We start from the raw sequence: 19292 nt of genomic DNA, 5'->3' as shown, positions 1-19292 counted from the left end.
CACGCTTCCTAGCGTAAATAATTGTGTAGCTAATAGCAAGTCAAACAACCAGTAGCGCAAAATACTCTAGCCAAGTGGAATCATAAAGAAACCAGGACATTTGAGCATCCCCAAAAAAACTTTCGGAACAGTAGGACATTTTGGTAAAAACCTAATACCAGTTTTATGCTATCCGCTGTGCTCATTTAAGTGGTGATTAACATTCTGTCCAGGGAGGTTACACACATCCTAATAAAGCCAGGAAATGTGTTTCTGACATGACTGAGCAAATAAGCAACATAGGGCTGAAGTATAAAGGCTAATATTATTCTTGAAGGAGATAACAGACACGTGAGGGAAATAGGGGAATGTCTGGATGGGGACAGCAATCACTCAAACTCAGGGAAAGATACTGACATTCCTTGGTACTTCTTTCATTCACCATGCATTGTAGATATTATCATGTAAAAGAATCTTAAAGAATGTGAGCTGCAACTGGCCAAGAATATATGGAAAGTAGCAAATTAAATCTATAATTAAGTGTGGTACTGTTTCTTTGGAAACACTCAACTATCGCAGCACAAACACTACAGATATACAGGGGGAGGCAAGACAAGAAATGTGTCTGAATATGTGCACTACACATCAGAAACTCATTTACTGTCATATCCCCACAAAGAGTGGTCAGCAACAATCTGAAAAGCTCGTCAGGGTGTTGCACATCAGGCTGTGCAGAGAAATAATTGTTAAGACAAAAATTCGATATGTTGTGCCATTTCCAAGTTAGTTGGCATTAAAGTTAGCCAATTAGGCCATTGCACATGCAAATTCATGCAGTCTGCCAGATATAATTAGTGTCAATTGATCTCATCGCATACACGATAGGTCTCAAGACTGCTCAGCCTCTGGCTGTGGTACAATCCTTACTACAGTTCCATGTCCAATTTTTTATACTGCTCTCTTGTTCAGTTTTATGAAATTAAACAAATAACATGTCTGTCATCATCATCTGTAATGGTCCACTTGAACTTAAATGCTAATTTATTCAGGAAAGGTGCAATGTATCGAATTTTTTTCTAAAAATTATGTCTCGGCACAAGCTACCCCGCAACACCCTTACTAACTTTTCAGACTTTTTCTGAACACCCTGTATATTTAGGAAATTATCTTTGCATACATCAGACAGGACTTATTTGATGAAAATCACTTCATTCTTTCACTGAGATAAGGAACAAAGAAAACTTTGTAATCCCCACTGACCGTCTCAAACTGTGTGTCTGTACTTCTCCTGTTAACAGTAATGAAAGTTTACAATATCTGAAAGATTATAAGATAACATGCAACTGTAGATGAAGTTAAGTCAATTGAAAAGAGAGTTGTGAGTATATGGGGCGCTATCAGAGAGATCCAATTACTCAGTGGAGGAAGTGACAAAAGCTGTAGTATAAATTTCTGATGGATAAAACTTACCCGTATTACTTATGCCATTAGGTAAAGAGAGTTGTTCATTCATAGAAATATTATTTTAATGTTTTTTTAGTATGATAATGACTGTATGTTTGGACATATCAATGTTGTTGTTGTTGTTGTTGTTGTTGTCTTCAGTCCTAAGACTGGTTTGATGCAGCTCTCCATGCTACTCTATCCTGTGCAAGCTTCTTCATCTCCCAGTACCTACTGCAACCTACATCCTTCTGAATCTGCTTAGTGTACTCATCTCTCGGTCTCCCTCTACGATTTTTACCCTCCACGCTGCCCTCCAATGCTAAATTTGTGATCCCTTAACGCCTCAAAACATGTCCTACCAACCGATCCCTTCTTCTAGTCAAGTTGTGTCACAAACTTCTCTTCTCCCCAATCCTATTCAATACCTCTTCATTAGTTACGTGATCTATCCACCTTATCTTCAGTATTCTTCTGTAGCACCACATTTCGAAAGCTTCTATTCTCTTCTTGTCCAAGCTAGTTATCGTCCATGTTTCACTTCCATACATGGCAACACTCCAAACAAATACTTTCAGAAACGACTTCCTGATACATAAATCTATATTCGATGTTAACAAATTTCTCTTCTTCAGAAACGCTTTCCTTGCCATTGCCAGTCTACATTTTATATCCTCTCTACTTCGACCATCATCAGTTATTTTACTTCCTAAATAGCAAAACTCCTTTACTACTTGAAGTGTCTCATTTCCTAATCTAATTTCCACAGCATCACCCGATTTAATTTGACTACATTCCATTATCCTCGTTTTGCTTTTGTTGATGTTCATCTTATATCCTCCTTTCAAGACACTGTCCATTCCGTTCAACTGCTCTTCCAAGTCCTTTGCCGTCTCTGACAGAATTACAATGTCATCGGCGAACCTCAAAGTTTTTACTTCGTCTCCATGAATTTTAATACCTACTCCAAATTTTTCTTTTGTTTCCTTTACTGCTTGCTCAATATACAGATTGAATAACATCGGGGAGAGGCTACAACCTTGTCTCACTCCTTTCCCAACCACTGCTTCCCTTTCATGCCCCTCGACTTTTATGACTGCCATCTGGTTTCTGTACAAATTGTAAATAGCCTTTCGCTCCCTGTATTTTACCCCTGCCACCTTTAGAATTTGAAAGAGAGTATTCCAGTCAACATTGTCAAAAGCTTTCTCTAAGTCTACAAATGCTAGAAACGTAGGTTTGCCTTTTCTTAATCTTTCTTCTAAGATAAGTCGTAAGGTCAGTATTGCCTCACGTGTTCCAACATTTCGATGGAATCCAAACTGATCCTCCCCGAGGTCCGCATCTACCAGTTTTTCCATTCGTCTGTAAAGAATTCGCGTTAGTATTTTGCAGCTGTGACTTATTAAACTGATAGTTCGGTAATTTTCACATCTGTCAGCACCTGCTTTCTTTGGGATTGGAATTATTATATTCTTCTTGAAGTCTGAGGGTATTTCACCTGTCTCATACATCTTGTTCACCAGCTGGTAGAGTTTGGTCATGACTGGCTCTCCCAAGGCCGTCAGTAGTTCTAATGGAATGTTGTCTACTCCGGGGGCCTTGTTTCGACTCAGGTCTTTCAGTGCTCTGTCAAACTCTTCACGCAGTATCGTATCTCCCATTTCGTCTTCATCTACATCCTCTTCTATTTCCATAATATTGTCCTCAAGTACATCACCCTTGTATAAACCTTCTATATACTCCTTCCACCTTTCTGCCTTTCCTTCTTTGCTTAGAACTGGGTTGCCATCTGAGCTCTTGATATTCATACACGTGGTTCTCTTCTCTCCAAAGGTCTCTTTAATTTTCCTGTAGGCAGTATCTATCTTACCCCTAGTGAGATAAGCTTCTACATCCTTACATTTGTCCTCTAGCCATCCCTGTTTAGCCATTTTGCACTTCCTGTCGATCTCATTTTTGAGACGTCTGTATTCCTTTTTGCCTGCTTCATTTACTGCATTTTTATATTTTCTCCTTTCATCAATTAAATTCAATATTTCTTCTGTTACCCAAGGATTTCTAGCAGCCCTCGTCTTTTTACCTACTTTATCCTCTGCTGCCTTCACTACTTCATCCCTCAGAGCTACCCATTCTTCTTCTACGGTGTTTCTTTCCCCTATTCCTGTCAATTGTCCCCTTATGCTCTCCCTGAAACTCTGTACAACTTCTGGTTTTTTCAGTTTATCCAGGTCCCATCTCCTTAATTTCCCACATTTTTGCAGTTTCTTCAGTTTTAATCTACAGGTCATAACCAACAGATTGTGGTCCGAGTCCACATCTGCCCCTGGAAATGTCTTACAACTTAAAACCTGGTTCCTAAATCTCTGTCTTACCATTATGTAATCTATTTGATACCTTTTAGTATCTCCAGGGTTCTTCCACGTATACAACCTTCTTTCATGATTCTTAAACCAAGTGTTAGCTATGATTAAGTTGTGCTCTGTGCAAAATTCTACTAGGCGGCTTCCTCTTTCATTTCTTAGCCCCAATCCATATTCACCTACTATGTTTCCTTCTCTCCCTTTTCCTACACTCGAATTCCAGTCACCCATTACTATTAAATTTTCGTCTCCCTTCACTATCTGAATAATTTCTTTTATTTCATCGTACATTTCTTCAATTTCTTCGTCATCTGCAGAGCTAGTTGGCATATAAACTTGTACTACTGTAGTAGGTGTGGGCTTCGTATCTATCTTGGCCACAATAATGCGTTCACTATGCTGTTTGTAGTAGCTTACCCGCATTCCTATTTTCATTATTAAACCTACTCCTGCATTACCCCTATTCGATTTTGTTTTTATAACCCTGTAGTCACCTGACCAGAAGTCTTGTTCCTCCTGCCACCGAACTTCACTAATTCCCACTATATCTAACTTTAACCTATCCATTTCCCTTTTTAAATTTTCTAACCTACCTGCCCGATTAAGGGATCTGACATTCCACGCTCCTATCCGTAGAACGCCAGTTTTCTTTCTCCTGATAACGACATCCTCCTGAGTAGTCCCCGCCCGGAGATCCGAATGGGGGACTATTTTACCTCCGGAATATTTTACCCAAGAGGATGCCATCATCATTTAATCATACAGTAAAGCTGCATGTCCTCGGGAAAAATTACGGCTGTAGTTTCCCCTTGCTTTCAGCCGTTCGCAGTACCAGCACAGCAAGGCTGTTTTGGTTAATGTTGCAAGGCCAGATCAGTCAATCATCCAGACTGTTGCCCCTGCAACTACTGAAAAGGCTGCTGCCCCTCTTCAGGAACCACACGTTTGTCTGGCCTCTCAACAGATACCCCTCCGTTGTGGTCACACCTACGGTACGGCCATCTGTATCGCTGAGGCACGCAAGCCTCCCCACCAACGGCAAGGTCCATGGTTCATGGGGGGGGACATATCAAATGGTTTGTAAATGTACATCATGAGATGAATAAAAATAATAGGAAGACACTTTTAAGGTTCTGCTAATAATAGGAAGACACTTGTAAGGTTCTGCTAAAATATATTTATTTGGTCACAAATTGGTTTTTGTCTTCTTACACTATCTTCAGGTGACATCTGAATGTCACAAACACAATTGAACATGATGTGCAACTTACACAGATATTATTTGTACAGAAGAAACAGAAATTACAGATTGTTTACATAGTAAAAAATACAGTTTTCATTAAACAGGAATAACACATTAACTAAAGGGCGGGCAACAAAGTTTATGAGGAGACACATTTAACAACTGATGAAAAACAAGGTGAATACACAGTTTGAATCTAGTATTTGTACTAAAAACTTTATTTAAGAAAGGGGGAAAAAGGAACTTGAGTGACCATTTAATATTAAACTGGCATTCTGTTGTCATATTTTTTCATACTGGTGATTGCATTATCGAAGTGTAACAGTTTTTTGATAGTTCCTACTTTCAGCTGGCACAAAAAGATGCAACTATATCTTACAATGAATAAATGAAAATCTTCATGTAGAAGTATTATTATATCTGAAACCTATGGTCCATAGAGTATATGGTTTACTTAAATTATGTACAGATGGCATTCCAGTATGCACAATTGTGTCATCCTTTTCTATCCCTTGTTATCTGCTAGCAAAACATGTACATTCTGTAATGGTCCACTTGAAATCATTTTTAAATCTAAGTTTGATATAAAAAATTCTATGGCTCTTGTTGATAAAATTAAAGATAAGTAAATCCAACCCCATTCTAAACAAAAATTGTTCAACATAACGAGCTTATTAACGTGTGTTCCTACGAATAGAGAAACACAAACAGATGTCTTGAACAAAGCCAAATTAAATCCTGCAGAATTACATGATATAATCAATGCTATTCAAATGTGTGAAAAACAGAATTTCTTCCAGTTTTAAAACAAGTATTATAGTCAGTCTGATGGCCTAGCTAGGCCTCTTAGTTCTATACTGTCCGAAATTTTTATGAACAATTTCAAATAAACTTTCTTATACTAAGAGCCACTGACTTGACAATAAAGTACTGGGTCAGATAGGTGAATGATGTGCTGTGTTTGTGGACCAGCACCAATAGATAATTAGGTACATTACTACAACAATTATACTCACAACATTTACAATCTAGCTGGAAGGCTCTTATATAAATTTGTTGTGCCTTAACATAGACATTAGCATAAGAAGACACTTAATAAGCATTTAAAGAAAAACACATAGCCACAGTCACAGTAATTCCTGCACACTCCCAGCACCTACACAAGTGGAAACATGCAGCTTTCCATCAGCCTAATATCTGTTCCATTATGGGAAGCAGCCTTTCAAACAAAACTACAGATCACCAAACACATCAATTCCAGCAATGGCCATAGCTCTTCCCAGATTGATCATATCAAGGAAAAAAGAAAATGCATAAAATTACACCTCTTCCGTACACTGGCCAACAGCAATCGGTCAGTAGCTACAATGCCTGGTGCAAAGTCCCATTTACTTTCAACATTTCAGACAACATTCCAAAAAAGTTGAAGTCTCGCAACTATAGACCTTCTTGCAACTACAGACCTGCATTTTATAATACCATTAGCATATCACAATTTTTATTCGGCAGTAAAGATAAACTACAATCCTTGGTACAGAGTGGCGTGTATAAAATCACTTGCAAGTGGTGTGAAAAAGTGTATATTGGTTAGTCAGGCAGAGCTGTGGCAATTGTGCTATGTGAATTGGAGAGAAACTAGAGATAAAGGAAGAAAGATTCACAAATGCGAATCACCTTTTACAAGAATACCCTTCTCATCATTCAGAATGTCAAGTTTTACATTCTGTTAAGAAAAGTTATTGGAAATCAACAAACACCCAACACAGAATGTCAGTTTAGTATTGCTGACAGGTACGAATACTACTGAACTATCATTTTATGAAGTGATGTCTGCAACATACTGAAATGAATTACGTACAGAAAAATGGAAATGCTGGTAGATGCCGATCTCATGGAAGGTTAGTTTAGGTTCAACAGAAATGCAGGAACACATGAGTGACCCTATGACTTATCTTTAAAGAAAGGTTGAAGAAAAGGAAATTATGTTTACAGCATTCATAGGCTTACAGAAAGCTTTTAACACTGCCAACTGGAACACACTGCTTGAAAGTCTGAAAATGGCAGGGAGTGAAAAGTTATCAACAACTTTACAAAAGCCATACTACTTTTTATAAGAGTTAAAGAACATGAAAGGGAAGCAGTAATTGAGAAGGAGTAAGACAGGGTTGTAGCTCATTCCTCAATGCTATTCCATCCGTCTACTGGCCAAGCAGCAAGGGAAAGAAAAGAAAAATTTGGAGAATAAATTAAAGTTCACAGAGAAGAAATAAAAATCTCGAGGTTTGCTGATGACATTGTAATTCCAACAGACTGCAAAGGACTTGGAAAAGCAGTTGAATTGAATGGACAGTGTCTTGAAAAAGAGGTTAAAAGATGAACAGCAACAAAAGTAAAACAAGGGAAATGGAACACAGTCAAATTAAATCAGGTGATGCTCAGGGAAGTAAAGTAGGAAGTGAGACATTTAAAGTGGTAGGTAAGTTTTGCTATTTCAGCAGAAAAATAACTGATGATGGCTAAAGTAGAGGAGACATAAACCGTAGATCGGCAAAGGCAAGAAAAGCATTTCTAAAGAAGAGAAATTTGTTAACATCGAACATAGATTTAAGTGTTAAGAAGTCTTCTCTGAAGGCATTTCTATAGAATGTAGCCACGTATGGAAGTGAAACATGGATGACAAGCAATTCAGACAAGAAGAGCAAAGAAGCTTCTGAAAAGCAGTGTTACAGTAGAATGCTTAACATTACGTGGATAGAACGAATAAATAATGAGAAGGTAAAAATGTATGGCAGAACTTAACTAAAAGAAGGGATTGGTTGATAGGACACATTCTGAGGCATCAAGGAATCATCAATTTGGTACTGGAGGGAAGTGCAGGGATGCCCAAGGCTGGAGTATAGTAAGCAGATTCAGAAGGATGTAGGCTGCAGTAGTTACGCATTGATGAAGAGGCTTGCACAGGATAGAGCAGCATGGAGAGCTGTATCAAACAAGTTTTCAGACTGAAGACCACAACAACAATTTACATTCCCAAACACATTGAATCAAATATTAAAATAAACTGGCAATTTTAGAGTCTTATTGTTTCGTGGATAAATTTCTGCTAATACTCATAGGTCTAAATGAATAGCCATGAGGATGAAAAAGCTGAAGAACTCTCACCTTGGCTATGACATGCTTGTAAATTTTGTTGTGGTGACTAATTTTTCAGTATGATATATTGTGTATAGCCCTCATGGTGTTAGATTAGTAATCAGCAGTCTGTAATTTCATCAAAGAGTGAGGTCCCATAGTAAAGTTGGTATCTCACAACGAAACCACATACTGCAGACAGTTGCTGACAGACAAGACACAGACACAAATGAGAAACATAGACAATGACAAGTCCTCAAGAGGTTTGGTGTGTCATTGTCGCAGAAAGTGTACTTTCATCAGAGCACAGTGCCACTTGCACAACTTTCCGATAGCTCACACTCAACCGTCATCTTAGTCATTAGTCAGAACAGTTCATAGTTAAATGTGCCCTCATTCAAAAAAACACCACCAGTTGTAACCTTACAGAATTTTTCACATAAAGAACAGTTTGTAATTGTTTATCATTGTGTTTTGCGATTATATCTATTATTCATCCTCACATTAAGTAGCCTGTATATAAGAGTTTTACTCAAAGTGATCTAAAGTTATTTACATGTTGTAGCATCCATTCAACCAACTGCTGAAGTCAAACCGAATGAACAGTTGTCTATGCTTCCTACAACATAAAACCATCCGCAAACAAAAAACTAATAAATTGCATTTTTGTTTAGAGGAGAAAAAGAATATTTCCAACATACCTGTAAACAAGCCCTGAAGCTGTATCAATATGAGGTTCTTCCTCTGCGTGGTTATTCTTAGTGTAATATCTGGCATCTTTATATGCCTGGAAAAGAACAAAACGGACCGCTTATTTATAATGCTCCTGAGATATGGAACTAATTATGTGATTATTCTGATGGTGACACTAAATTCTGTGCAGTTACTGTTTTAATAATTTTATAGCTGTGATTTTTTTTAATCACGAAAATAAACCTCATACTCTTTAATTTAACAGCGTGTTTGTGCACACACAAAGTAAAAATGGTCCTAGTTTCATTGTTATGCCCAAAAAAATGCTTCATAGAAATATAACTACCAGAGCCAAACAATTTATTTGAGGCAGGTCTAGAGTGTGCTGGTAACCCATTTCATTCTGTTTCAATGAATTACTTTTCTTCCACAATTATCAGATAAGAATCAAATGTAGCACCTCTGTTCCTAAACAGCAACTTCACTTCCTAATACCAAAGTTTTATTTGCGAGAAGCAATAGCTAATTGCTAAACGCTTCTTTTACTACTCCTTCAACCATCTGCTCAGATTACTTGTTCTGATGTCAATGACTTCTTAATTAAATTTTTGAAGAAATTATATCTTTTTCAACCAAACCATAAACTCTTATGAGCATTAATTCTGAAACAAATGTTTTCATCATGTTATAAACACTCACATCTGTTAGATTACGTAACATCTTATTGTCAATCAAATTCCTCTCATTATTATGAAGACTTAATATTTGCAGGATTGGAACTTCTTGAATCTAAATCCTGAAATCTGCATATCATACATTCATTTTCTCCCTAGAACATCCTTTCTGAAATACCTTGAGTAATCCAGGAAATGCGAACAAAGTCTTTCGCGACAGTACTTATAGTCTCCATCATCATTATCAGCAGCAACTGACTGTTTTCACTGGTGGCCTTATAAAGCGCATGGATGGCTTCTGATTGGTCGGCGATTACGTAATGCTGTAGCAGACGGTGTCAATGTGTTTGCTGGCAGGGCCAGCACTTCTGTTGGAACGTAAACCTTGGAAGGAATGTCTCTGCTGCTTCTCTTCATTGAGCACTCGTTTCCATGCAACGCTCATATAGTATCCGCTATCACAGTTAAAAGTTATTCTTGCTCATTCTTATTTCAACAGCCTCCTTGATAACAGTATCCCGGTATGTAGAGGCACGGGATAAAATTTTTGTTTCATCCAACAGTATTTTATGTTTGTTTGTGAGGCTGTGCTCCACAACTGCTGATTTCTCCAGTTCTCTATTTTTAATATGCCATTGGTGTTCTGCACAGTGGTCAAAAACGGTATGAATGGTCTGACCTATATAATTCCTTCCATACTCACAGGGGAAATTATTAATTCCAGGCACCATGAGGCCGAGGTTGTCCTTTATAGGGTACATCATCTCCTTAATTTTCTTAGGGGAGCGAAAAATTGGTCTTATACCTTGTCTACCCAGGACTCTTCCTATTTTACTGGATGTAGCGCTACAAAAAGGAAGAACCGCAATCGGTGTTTCATCCTGTGAGAGTGCGGCATTTTCACATTTCCTTTTCTTGGAGAACACTGCCTTTATATCGTATGCACCATAGCCATTCTATTGGAACACATACTTCAGACGGTTAATTTCAGAATTTAAGTGGTCATCATCATAAACAGTTTTTGCTCTATATACCAATGTGTTCAAAATGGCTCTCTTCTGAACAGGCTGATGGAAACACTATGTATTAAGGTATAAATCAGTATGCATCAGCTTACAGTACACGGAGTGGTCGAGATGCCCGTACGCCTGTTGTACTAAAACATCTAAGAATGACAACCTTCCCCAACCATACAAGAAGCAGGTGGTTGTCATCACAAGCTGGAACAACTTTATAGTTTCAGGAGGAAAAAGACCTGCTAGCATTATCAAAGTGTCCTCCACAGAAACTTTTGTGGACAACGATATCACATGCAGGTTGACTACAGTGTCATTTGGACCAACTCTAATCTGTTTTATTTTCTCAATGAACATCTCCTCCCTGCCGATATTAGATGTGGGACTCGCTTCGTTGGTGTTGTCCTGTGCAAGATGCCACACCACTTGTTCTACTACACTGATGACATCCACAATGGGGTTGAAGCAAAATTCAAACCTTTATTAAGGGCCAACATGGTTCCTTGTCCAGGTTCTTGTCCGACAGGTTGACGACAGTGCATGCTGTTGCATACAAGTTGGTCCAAATGACATTTCAGTCAGCCTAGATGTGGTATCGCTGTTCACAGAAGTTCGTGTGGAGGATGCTTTGAAAATGCTGGCTGATTTTTTTTCCCTCCTGAAACTATAAAGTTGTTCCAGCTTGTGATGATGACCACCTGCTTCTTGTATGGTAATAAATTTTATGAAATGACGGACGGTATCTAAATGGGATCTCCGTTGCCTCCATCACTGGCTAACTCTTTTTATGGAGAATTTTGAGGAATGTGCATTAAATTCGGCTCCCTCTGCTCATCCTTACTTTATCATTAAAAACAAAGATTCCAAGACTTACCAAGCGGGAAAGCGCCGGCATACAGGCACATGAACAAAACACACAAACACACACACAGAATTACGAGCTTTCGCAACTGGCAGTTGCTTCGTCAGGAAGGAAGGAAGGAGAGGGAAAAATGAAAGGATGTGGGTTTTAAGGGAGAGGGTAAGGAGTCATTCCAATCCCGGGAGCGGAAAGACTTCCCTTAGGGGAAAAAAAAGGACAGATGTACACTCGCGCGCGCACACACACACACACACATATCCATCCGCACATACACAGACACAAGCAGACATATTTAAAGGCAAAGAGTAAGGGCAGAGATGTCAGTCGAGGCAGAAGTACAGAGGCAAAGAACTTGTTGAAAGACAGGTGAGGTATGAGTGGCGGCAACTTGAAATTAGCGGAGGTTGAGGCCTGGCGGATATCGAGAAGAGAGGATATACTGAAGGGCGAGTTCCCATCTCCGGAGTTCGGATAGGTTGGTGTTGGTGGGAAGTATCCAGATAACTCTGACGGTGTAACACTGTGCCAAGATGTGCTGGCCGTGCATCAAGGCATGTTTAGCCACAGGGTGATCCTCATTACCAACAAACACTGTCTGCCTGTGTCCATTCATGCGAATGGACAGTTTGTTGCTGGTCATTCCCACATAGAAAGCATCACAGTGCAGGCAGGTCAGTTGGTAAATCACGTGGGTGCTTTCACATGTGGCTCTCCCTTTGATCGTGTACACCTTCCGGGTTACAGGACTGGAGTAGGTGGTGGTGGGAGGGTGCATAGGACAGGTTTTACACCGGGGGCGGTTGCAAGGGTAGGAGCCAGAGGGTAGGGGAGGTGGTTTGGGGATTTCATAGGGATGAACCAAGAGGTTACGAAGGTTAGGTGGACGGCGGAAAGACACTCTTGGTGGAGTGGGGAGGATTTCATGAAAACCAAGAGTGTCTTTCCGCCGTCCACCTAACCTTCGTAACCTCTTGGTTCATCCCTATGAAATCCCCAAACCACCTCCCCTACCCTCTGGCTCCTACCCTTGCAACCGCCCCCGGTGTAAAACCTGTCCTATGCACCCTCCCACCATCACCTACTCCAGTCCTGTAACCCGGAAGGTGTACACGATCAAAGGGAGAGCCACATGTGAAAGCACCCACGTGATTTACCAACTGACCTGCCTGCACTGTGATGCTTTCTATGTGGGAATGACCAGCAACAAACTGTCCATTCGCATGAATGGACACAGGCAGACAGTGTTTGTTGGTAATGAGGATCACCCTGTGGCTAAACATGCCTTGATGCACGGCCAGCACATCTTGGCACAGTGTTACACCGTCAGAGTTATCTGGATACTTCCCACCAACACCAACCTATCCGAACTCCGGAGATGGGAACTCGCCCTTCAGTATATCCTCTCTTCTCGATATCCGCCAGGCCTCAACCTCCGCTAATTTCAAGTTGCCGCCACTCATACCTCACCTGTCTTTCAACAACTTCTTTGCCTCTGTACTTCCACCTCGACTGACATCTCTGCCCTTACTCTTTGCCTTTAAATATGTCTGCTTGTGTCTGTGTATGTGCGGATGGATGTGTGTGTGTGTGTGTGTGTGTGCGCGCGAGTGTACATCTGTCCTTTTTTTCCCCTAAGGGAAGTCTTTCCGCTCCCGGGATTGGAATGACTCCTTACCCTCTCCCTTAAAACCCACATCCTTTCATTTTTCCCTCTCCTTCCTTCCTTCCTGACGAAGCAACTGCCAGTTGCGAAAGCTCGTAATTCTGTGTGTGTGTTTGTGTGTTTTGTTCATGTGCCTGTCTGCCGGCGCTTTCCCGCTTGGTAAGTCTTGGAATCTTTGTTTTCAATATATTTTTCCCATGTGGAAGTTTCTTTCTGTTTTATTTACTTTATCATTACATTGACAATACATATATGGTCTGGCCACCCAGAGCAGAAGCTCTTGAACAGCATACATCCAAATATCCAGTTCACTGTCAAGATAGAGAAGGAAGGAAGGAAGGAAGGAAGGAAGGTTGTCATTCTGAGACGTTTTAGTACGACAGGCCACTCTGTACCGTAAGCTGACGCATACTGATTTATCCCTTAATGGACAGAGTTCCCATTACCCTGTTCAGAAGAGAGCCATTTTGAAGATAATGGTACATAGGGCAGAAACTGTTTCTGACGAGGACCACTTGAATTCCGAAATTAACCATCTGAAGTACATGTTCCGAAAGAATGACTGTGGTGCACATTAAATAAAGGTAGTGTTCTCCAAGAAAAGTAAATGTGAAAATGCTGCACACTCCCAGGATGAAACCCTGACTGCATATATTCCTTTTTGTGATGCTATATACAGCAAAATAGGAAGAGTCCTGGGTGTAGAAAGGGTTATAACACCAATTTTTCGTCATCCTAAGATGATGCGCCCTGTAAAGGACTGTCTCAGTCTCAGGGTACCTAAAATTTATAATATCCCCTGTGAGTGTGGAAGCAATTATATAGGTCAGACCATTCATACTGTTTCCAACCAATGTGCAAGACACCAACGACATATTAAAAATGGAGAACTGCAGAAATCAGCAATTGCAGAGCACAGCCTCACAAACAAACATAAAATACTGCTGGATGAAACAAAAATTTTGTCCCATGCTTCAACAAACTGGGATTATGTTATTAAGGAAGCTGTTGAAATAAGAATGAGTGAGAAGAACTTTATGAATGATAGCGGATACTATCTGAGTGGTGCACGGAAACGACTGCTTGATGCAGAGAAGCACCAGAGACATTCCTTCCAAGGTTTACATCTCAATGGAAGTGAGCTGACCAATTGCAAGTTGACCACCTGCTTTATAAAGTCACCACAGCAGCAGAGAAGACATTCAGTTGCTCCTGACAATGACAATGGAGGCTATCGTCAAAAGTTCGAAATTTTATCCCAAATTGTTGTGGCAAGAAAACAAAGAATGTTTTAAATCCAGAAAATGTCCACACTTCCCACTACCAGTCCTCCACCACCACCACCACCATCCCCCAAGTCAAGTTCCCACTGGACACCTTTAAACAGAACACATGGAAGGAATGGAGCAAAAGAAGGATAACAGTGACAGAGCAGGATAGCAGGAGTCAAAGCAAAGATTTTCCACCATACCCGTGTCTTGGAAATGCACTGTTGTGGAACTATGGTCCTTAAATGGCAGCCAACAGCAACGGGCATGTGGCAGTGTATGCATTTACTCTAACTAGGCCAACCAATACCTTCTACACTAAAGCAGGCACACCACACTTGCACAGGACCACTATATCTGGCCAAAGATAGCAGTTGTGTGTGAGGTGTGATATATAAAAACAAAGATGATGGGACTTACCAAACAAAAGCGCTGGCAGGTCAATAGACACACAAACAAACACAAACACACACACAAAATTCTAGCATTCACAACCAACGATTGCTTCTTCAGGAAAGAGGGAAGGAAAAGGAAAGATGAAAGGATGTGGGTTTTAAGGGAGAGGGTAAGGAGTCATTCCAATCCCGGGAGCGGAAAGACTTCCCTTAGGGGGAAAAAGGACAGGTGCACACTCGCGCACACACACACACACACATATCCATCCGCACATACACAGACACAAGAAGACATTTGTAAAGGCAAAGAGTTCGGTCAGAGATGTCAGTCAAGGCGGAAGTACAGAGGCAAAGAAGTTGTTGAAAGACAGGTGAGGTATGAATGGCGGCAACTTGAAATTAGCAGAGGTTGAGGCCTGGCGACTATCGAGAAGAGAGGATATACTGAAGGGCAAGTTCCCATCTCCGGAGTTCTGACAGGTTGGTGTTAGTGGGGAGTATCCAGATAACTCAGACGGTGTAACACTGTGCCAAGATGTGCTGGCCGTGCACCAAGGCATGTTTAGCCACAGGGTGATCCTCGTTACCAACAAACACTGTCTGCCTGTGTCCATTCATGCGAATGGACAGTTTGTTGCTGGTCATTCCCACATAGAAAGCTTCACAGTGTAGGTAGGTCAGTCGGTAAATCACATGGGTGCTTTCACACGTGGCTCTGCCTTTGATCTGTTTACCTCAGACGCAGTCAGTCAGTCACAGTCACACCTTAATGCATGGAGACAACCATGCTCATCATGTGAGAGTTGTGCTTATGTTCGAGTCTTCTATAGTTGATTAAGGACTTAGTGCTGCATTTCTCAACTTGTGGGATGTGTCACCCTATGGGGGCTGGACAACACTAAATAGGGGGTGTTACCTTATTGAAAAGAACAATAAACATTAATCCAAAAATTTATTAATTTACTGGAAGGAAATGAAAGCAAATCAACATACATTCAGACATAATATATAATTAAAATTCACATTCCACAATGATGGTTTTCAACAAACCTGCTGCCCCATACACATTCCTCATTCTCTGATGAATGTCCACTGGTGTTTTTCCTTCAGCAGCCCAGAAATGAATTTCAGTTCTGCCCAATGCAGTTAATAATTAACTTTTCAATACCACAACAAGTTTAGCAATTACTACTAACTGAATCTGGTCTGGTTTGAAGAACAAAGTTTTTTGAAGGAAGGTTTAATATATTAGAAGTAGACATTGAGTTTTTTTTCCTCTTTGTTTAGCTGAAATTTATATTTTGTCTTCAGAAACCAGTTTTGGAAAGGTAGGAGGTTGAAAATTGTATTAATACACGAAATGCTGTTTTCAGAGCAGGAAACTCGCCATCCACCGCTGTCTGAAATTCAGTGAGCAGTTTATTGCTAAACTGTTTTCCGATTTCGCCACTTTCTGTGAAGCCTACGAAGATTTTTTTCCCAGACGCATTCAGAGACTTAGTATATTCACAGGCTACTTGTAAGGCCTTGTACACATATACATAGTGGAGCAACTTTTGTATGTAGACAGTGTCTATAGACAATGGAGTGATTTTGTATATAGACAATTGAGAGACATTCCTTGTCTATAGACATGCTTTTGCAACAAAATCACAGAATTTGTGACTTCCGTTTGAAATAGGAGATGAGGCAGTTACTAGACAAATTTGCACAACACTTTGTAGTGTGATCATGTTGGTAGACATGGCCTCCAGTTATTCTCATTGCGCTGTAGAAAAAATTTCATCAGTTTATTATTTTTTATTATTGTTAAAGGATACTTATCAAGATGTAGCCAATGGAGAAAGTGTTGCTGCTGACAAGATTTTCATGTGGCAACACAGTTGTGGGGAGTTAATGACTCCAAATACAGTCAAACCTCCATATTACAATTACCAATACAATGATAATTTTATATGGCCCACAGTGATTTGCTATATGTACTATGTTAATTACCCCTCATTACAACGATGAAGGCATTTACTATTCCCTACTTCTAAGCAGCTCACTACAGTGGTAGGTATTGTTTATTTAGCTACTAGACTTTTGGCACTTTAGTTCCAGAAGCTTCACTACATATTATACACTCCTGGAAATTGAAATAAGAGCACTGTGAATTCATTGTCCCAGGAAGGGGAAACTTTGACACATTCCTGGGGTCAGATACATCACATGATCACACTGACAAAACCACAGGCACATAGACACAGACAACAGAGCATGCATACACTAGTACAGTGTATATCCACCTTTCGCAGCAATGGAGGCTGCTATTCTCCCATGGAGACGATCGTAGATATGCTGGATGTAGTCCTGTAGAACGGCTTGCCGTGCCATTTCCACCTGGCGCCTCAGTTGGACCAGCGTTCGTGCTGGACGTGCAGACCGCGTGAGACGACGCTTCATCCAGTCTCAAACATGCTCAATGGGGGACCAATCCGGAGATCTTGCTGGCCAGGGTAGTTGACTTACACCTTCTAGAGCACGTTGTGTGGCACGGGATACATGCGGACGTGCATTGTCCTGTTGGAACAGCAAGTTCCCTTGCCGGTCTAGGAATGGTAGAACGATGGGTTCGATGACGGTTTGGATGTACCGTGCACTATTCAGTGTCCCCTCGACGATCACCAGAGGTGTACGGCCAGTGTAGGAGATCGCTCCCCACACCATGATGCTGGGTGTTGGCCCTGTGTGCCTCGGTCGTATGCAGTCATTGTGGCGCTCAACTGCACGGCGCCAAACACGCATACGACCATCATTGGCACCAAGGCAGAAGCGACACTCATCGCTGAAGACGACACGTCTCCATTCGTCCCTCCATTCACGCCTGTCGCGACACCACTGGAGGCGGGCTGCACGATGTTGGGGCGTGAGCGGAAGATGGCCTAACGGTGTGCGGGACCGTAGCCCAGCTTCATGGAGACGGTTGCGAATGGTCCTCGCCGATACCCCAGGAGCAACAGTGTCCCTAATTTGCTGGGAAGTGGCGGTGCGGTCCCCTACGGCACTGCGTAGGATCCTACGGTCTTGGCGTGCATCCGTGAGTCGCTGCGGTCCGGTCCCAGGTCAACGGGCACGTGCACCTTCCGCCGACCACTGGCGACAACATCGATGTACTGTGGAGACCTCACGCCCCATGTGTTGAGCAATTTGGCGGTACGTCCACCCGGCCTCCCGCATGCCCACTATACGCCCTTGCTCAAAGTCCGTCAACTGCACATACGGTTCACGTCCACGCTGTTGCGGCATGCTACCAGTGTTAAAGACAGCGATGGAGCTCCGTATGCCACGGCAAACTGGCTGACACTGACGGCGGCGGTGCACAAATGCTGCGCAGCTAGTGCCATTCGACGGCCAACACCGCGGTTCCTGGTGTGTCCGCTGTGCCGTGCGTGTGATCATTGCTTGTACAGCCCTCTCGCAGTGTCCGGAGCAAGTATGGTGGGTCTGACACACCGGTGTCAGTGTGTTCTTTTTTCCATTTCCAGGAGTGTAGTACTGTATTTATTCAAGCGGTAAAGAGAATAGTGTACAGCTGTGGGCAAGCTGTGCTGAGCAGCAAAAGTCAAAGAGCTCCATTATTTGAACGAGTGTTTAGTTTGTCCACTGTTGAGCTTCAGTAGCAGGCAGAAGCATTTTTTGGGCTCATACGCAGCTTACCTCTGATTTTTGCAATCTGTTACTGTTTTTAGTTGATGTGAACGCTTTGAACTTCGCTAAGATTTGAAAAATGGCTGGAACTCTGAAACAAATACAGTAAGGCTGCAGACAAAAATGGATGTTTTCAAAGACAATGATAACTGAATGACACAAGTAGACTTGGTGAGCAACTATGGACTTGCACAACCAATGTTAGCTACATTCCTTAAGAAACGAAAAACTGAAGAAAGTTTTGTAGGTGGCAGATTTAACCATTCAAGGAAAAGAATGAAGACGGCTGCTGCTGACGATGTGGACAGTGCTACACTGCGACGGTTTAATGAGATGTGTGTGCAGAATGTACCAATGGTCTGCTGATATGTAAAGAAACCTTAGATTTTGTTAAGTTGCTTGTCAATTCTAATTTTAAGGCAAGTAATGAATAATTGCAAAGATTTAAGAACAGGCATGGGATCATTTCTAAAGTGATTTAGGAAGAAGAAACTTCAATATCTCTTAGGTGATGCAGAATTTTGGAGGAAAAACAGCAAGTGTAAACCGTTAGAAAAATACGGTTCTGAGAACTTGTACCACGCAGATGAGACAGGATTGTTTTATCAACTGATGCCAGAGAAGACAATGGCCTTTAGAGGAGAAAAGTGTACAGGAGGGAAGCAGTCTGAAGTGCACCTAACTGTTATTTTCTGCAGCAATGCATCGGGGTCACAGAAATTGACACCACTGGTGATCAAACGATCAGCAAACCAACGGTGCTTCAAAAATGCAAGAAGCTTACCAGGTAAGAGGGGATGTACATTTTATTTTACCTTCCTTTAATTTATAAGTTAATTCAGTACAGTACAGCTTTAGCTATAATGTTTTG

General features: G+C 41.2%; 1 protein-coding gene across 6 annotated transcripts in view; it reads right to left on the bottom strand.

Moving 5' to 3' along the window:
- LOC126293602 (cytadherence high molecular weight protein 2-like) overlaps positions 1-19292 on the bottom strand; it is an 85187-nt gene that overhangs the window by 38322 nt on the left and 27573 nt on the right. For all 6 annotated transcript variants that reach the window (XM_049986883.1, XM_049986881.1, XM_049986886.1 and 3 more), the window contains one exon: positions 8862-8947. In XM_049986883.1, the coding sequence (XP_049842840.1) occupies positions 8862-8947 (86 nt within the window). The remainder of the gene's footprint in view (positions 1-8861; positions 8948-19292) is intronic.

The sequence above is a fragment of the Schistocerca gregaria genome, chromosome 10 (assembly GCF_023897955.1).
Source record: "Schistocerca gregaria isolate iqSchGreg1 chromosome 10, iqSchGreg1.2, whole genome shotgun sequence".
Classification (NCBI taxonomy): domain Eukaryota; kingdom Metazoa; phylum Arthropoda; class Insecta; order Orthoptera; family Acrididae; genus Schistocerca; species Schistocerca gregaria.
The sequence above is the reverse complement of the archived record's forward strand: the minus strand, read 5'-3'. Positions and strand labels throughout refer to the sequence as shown.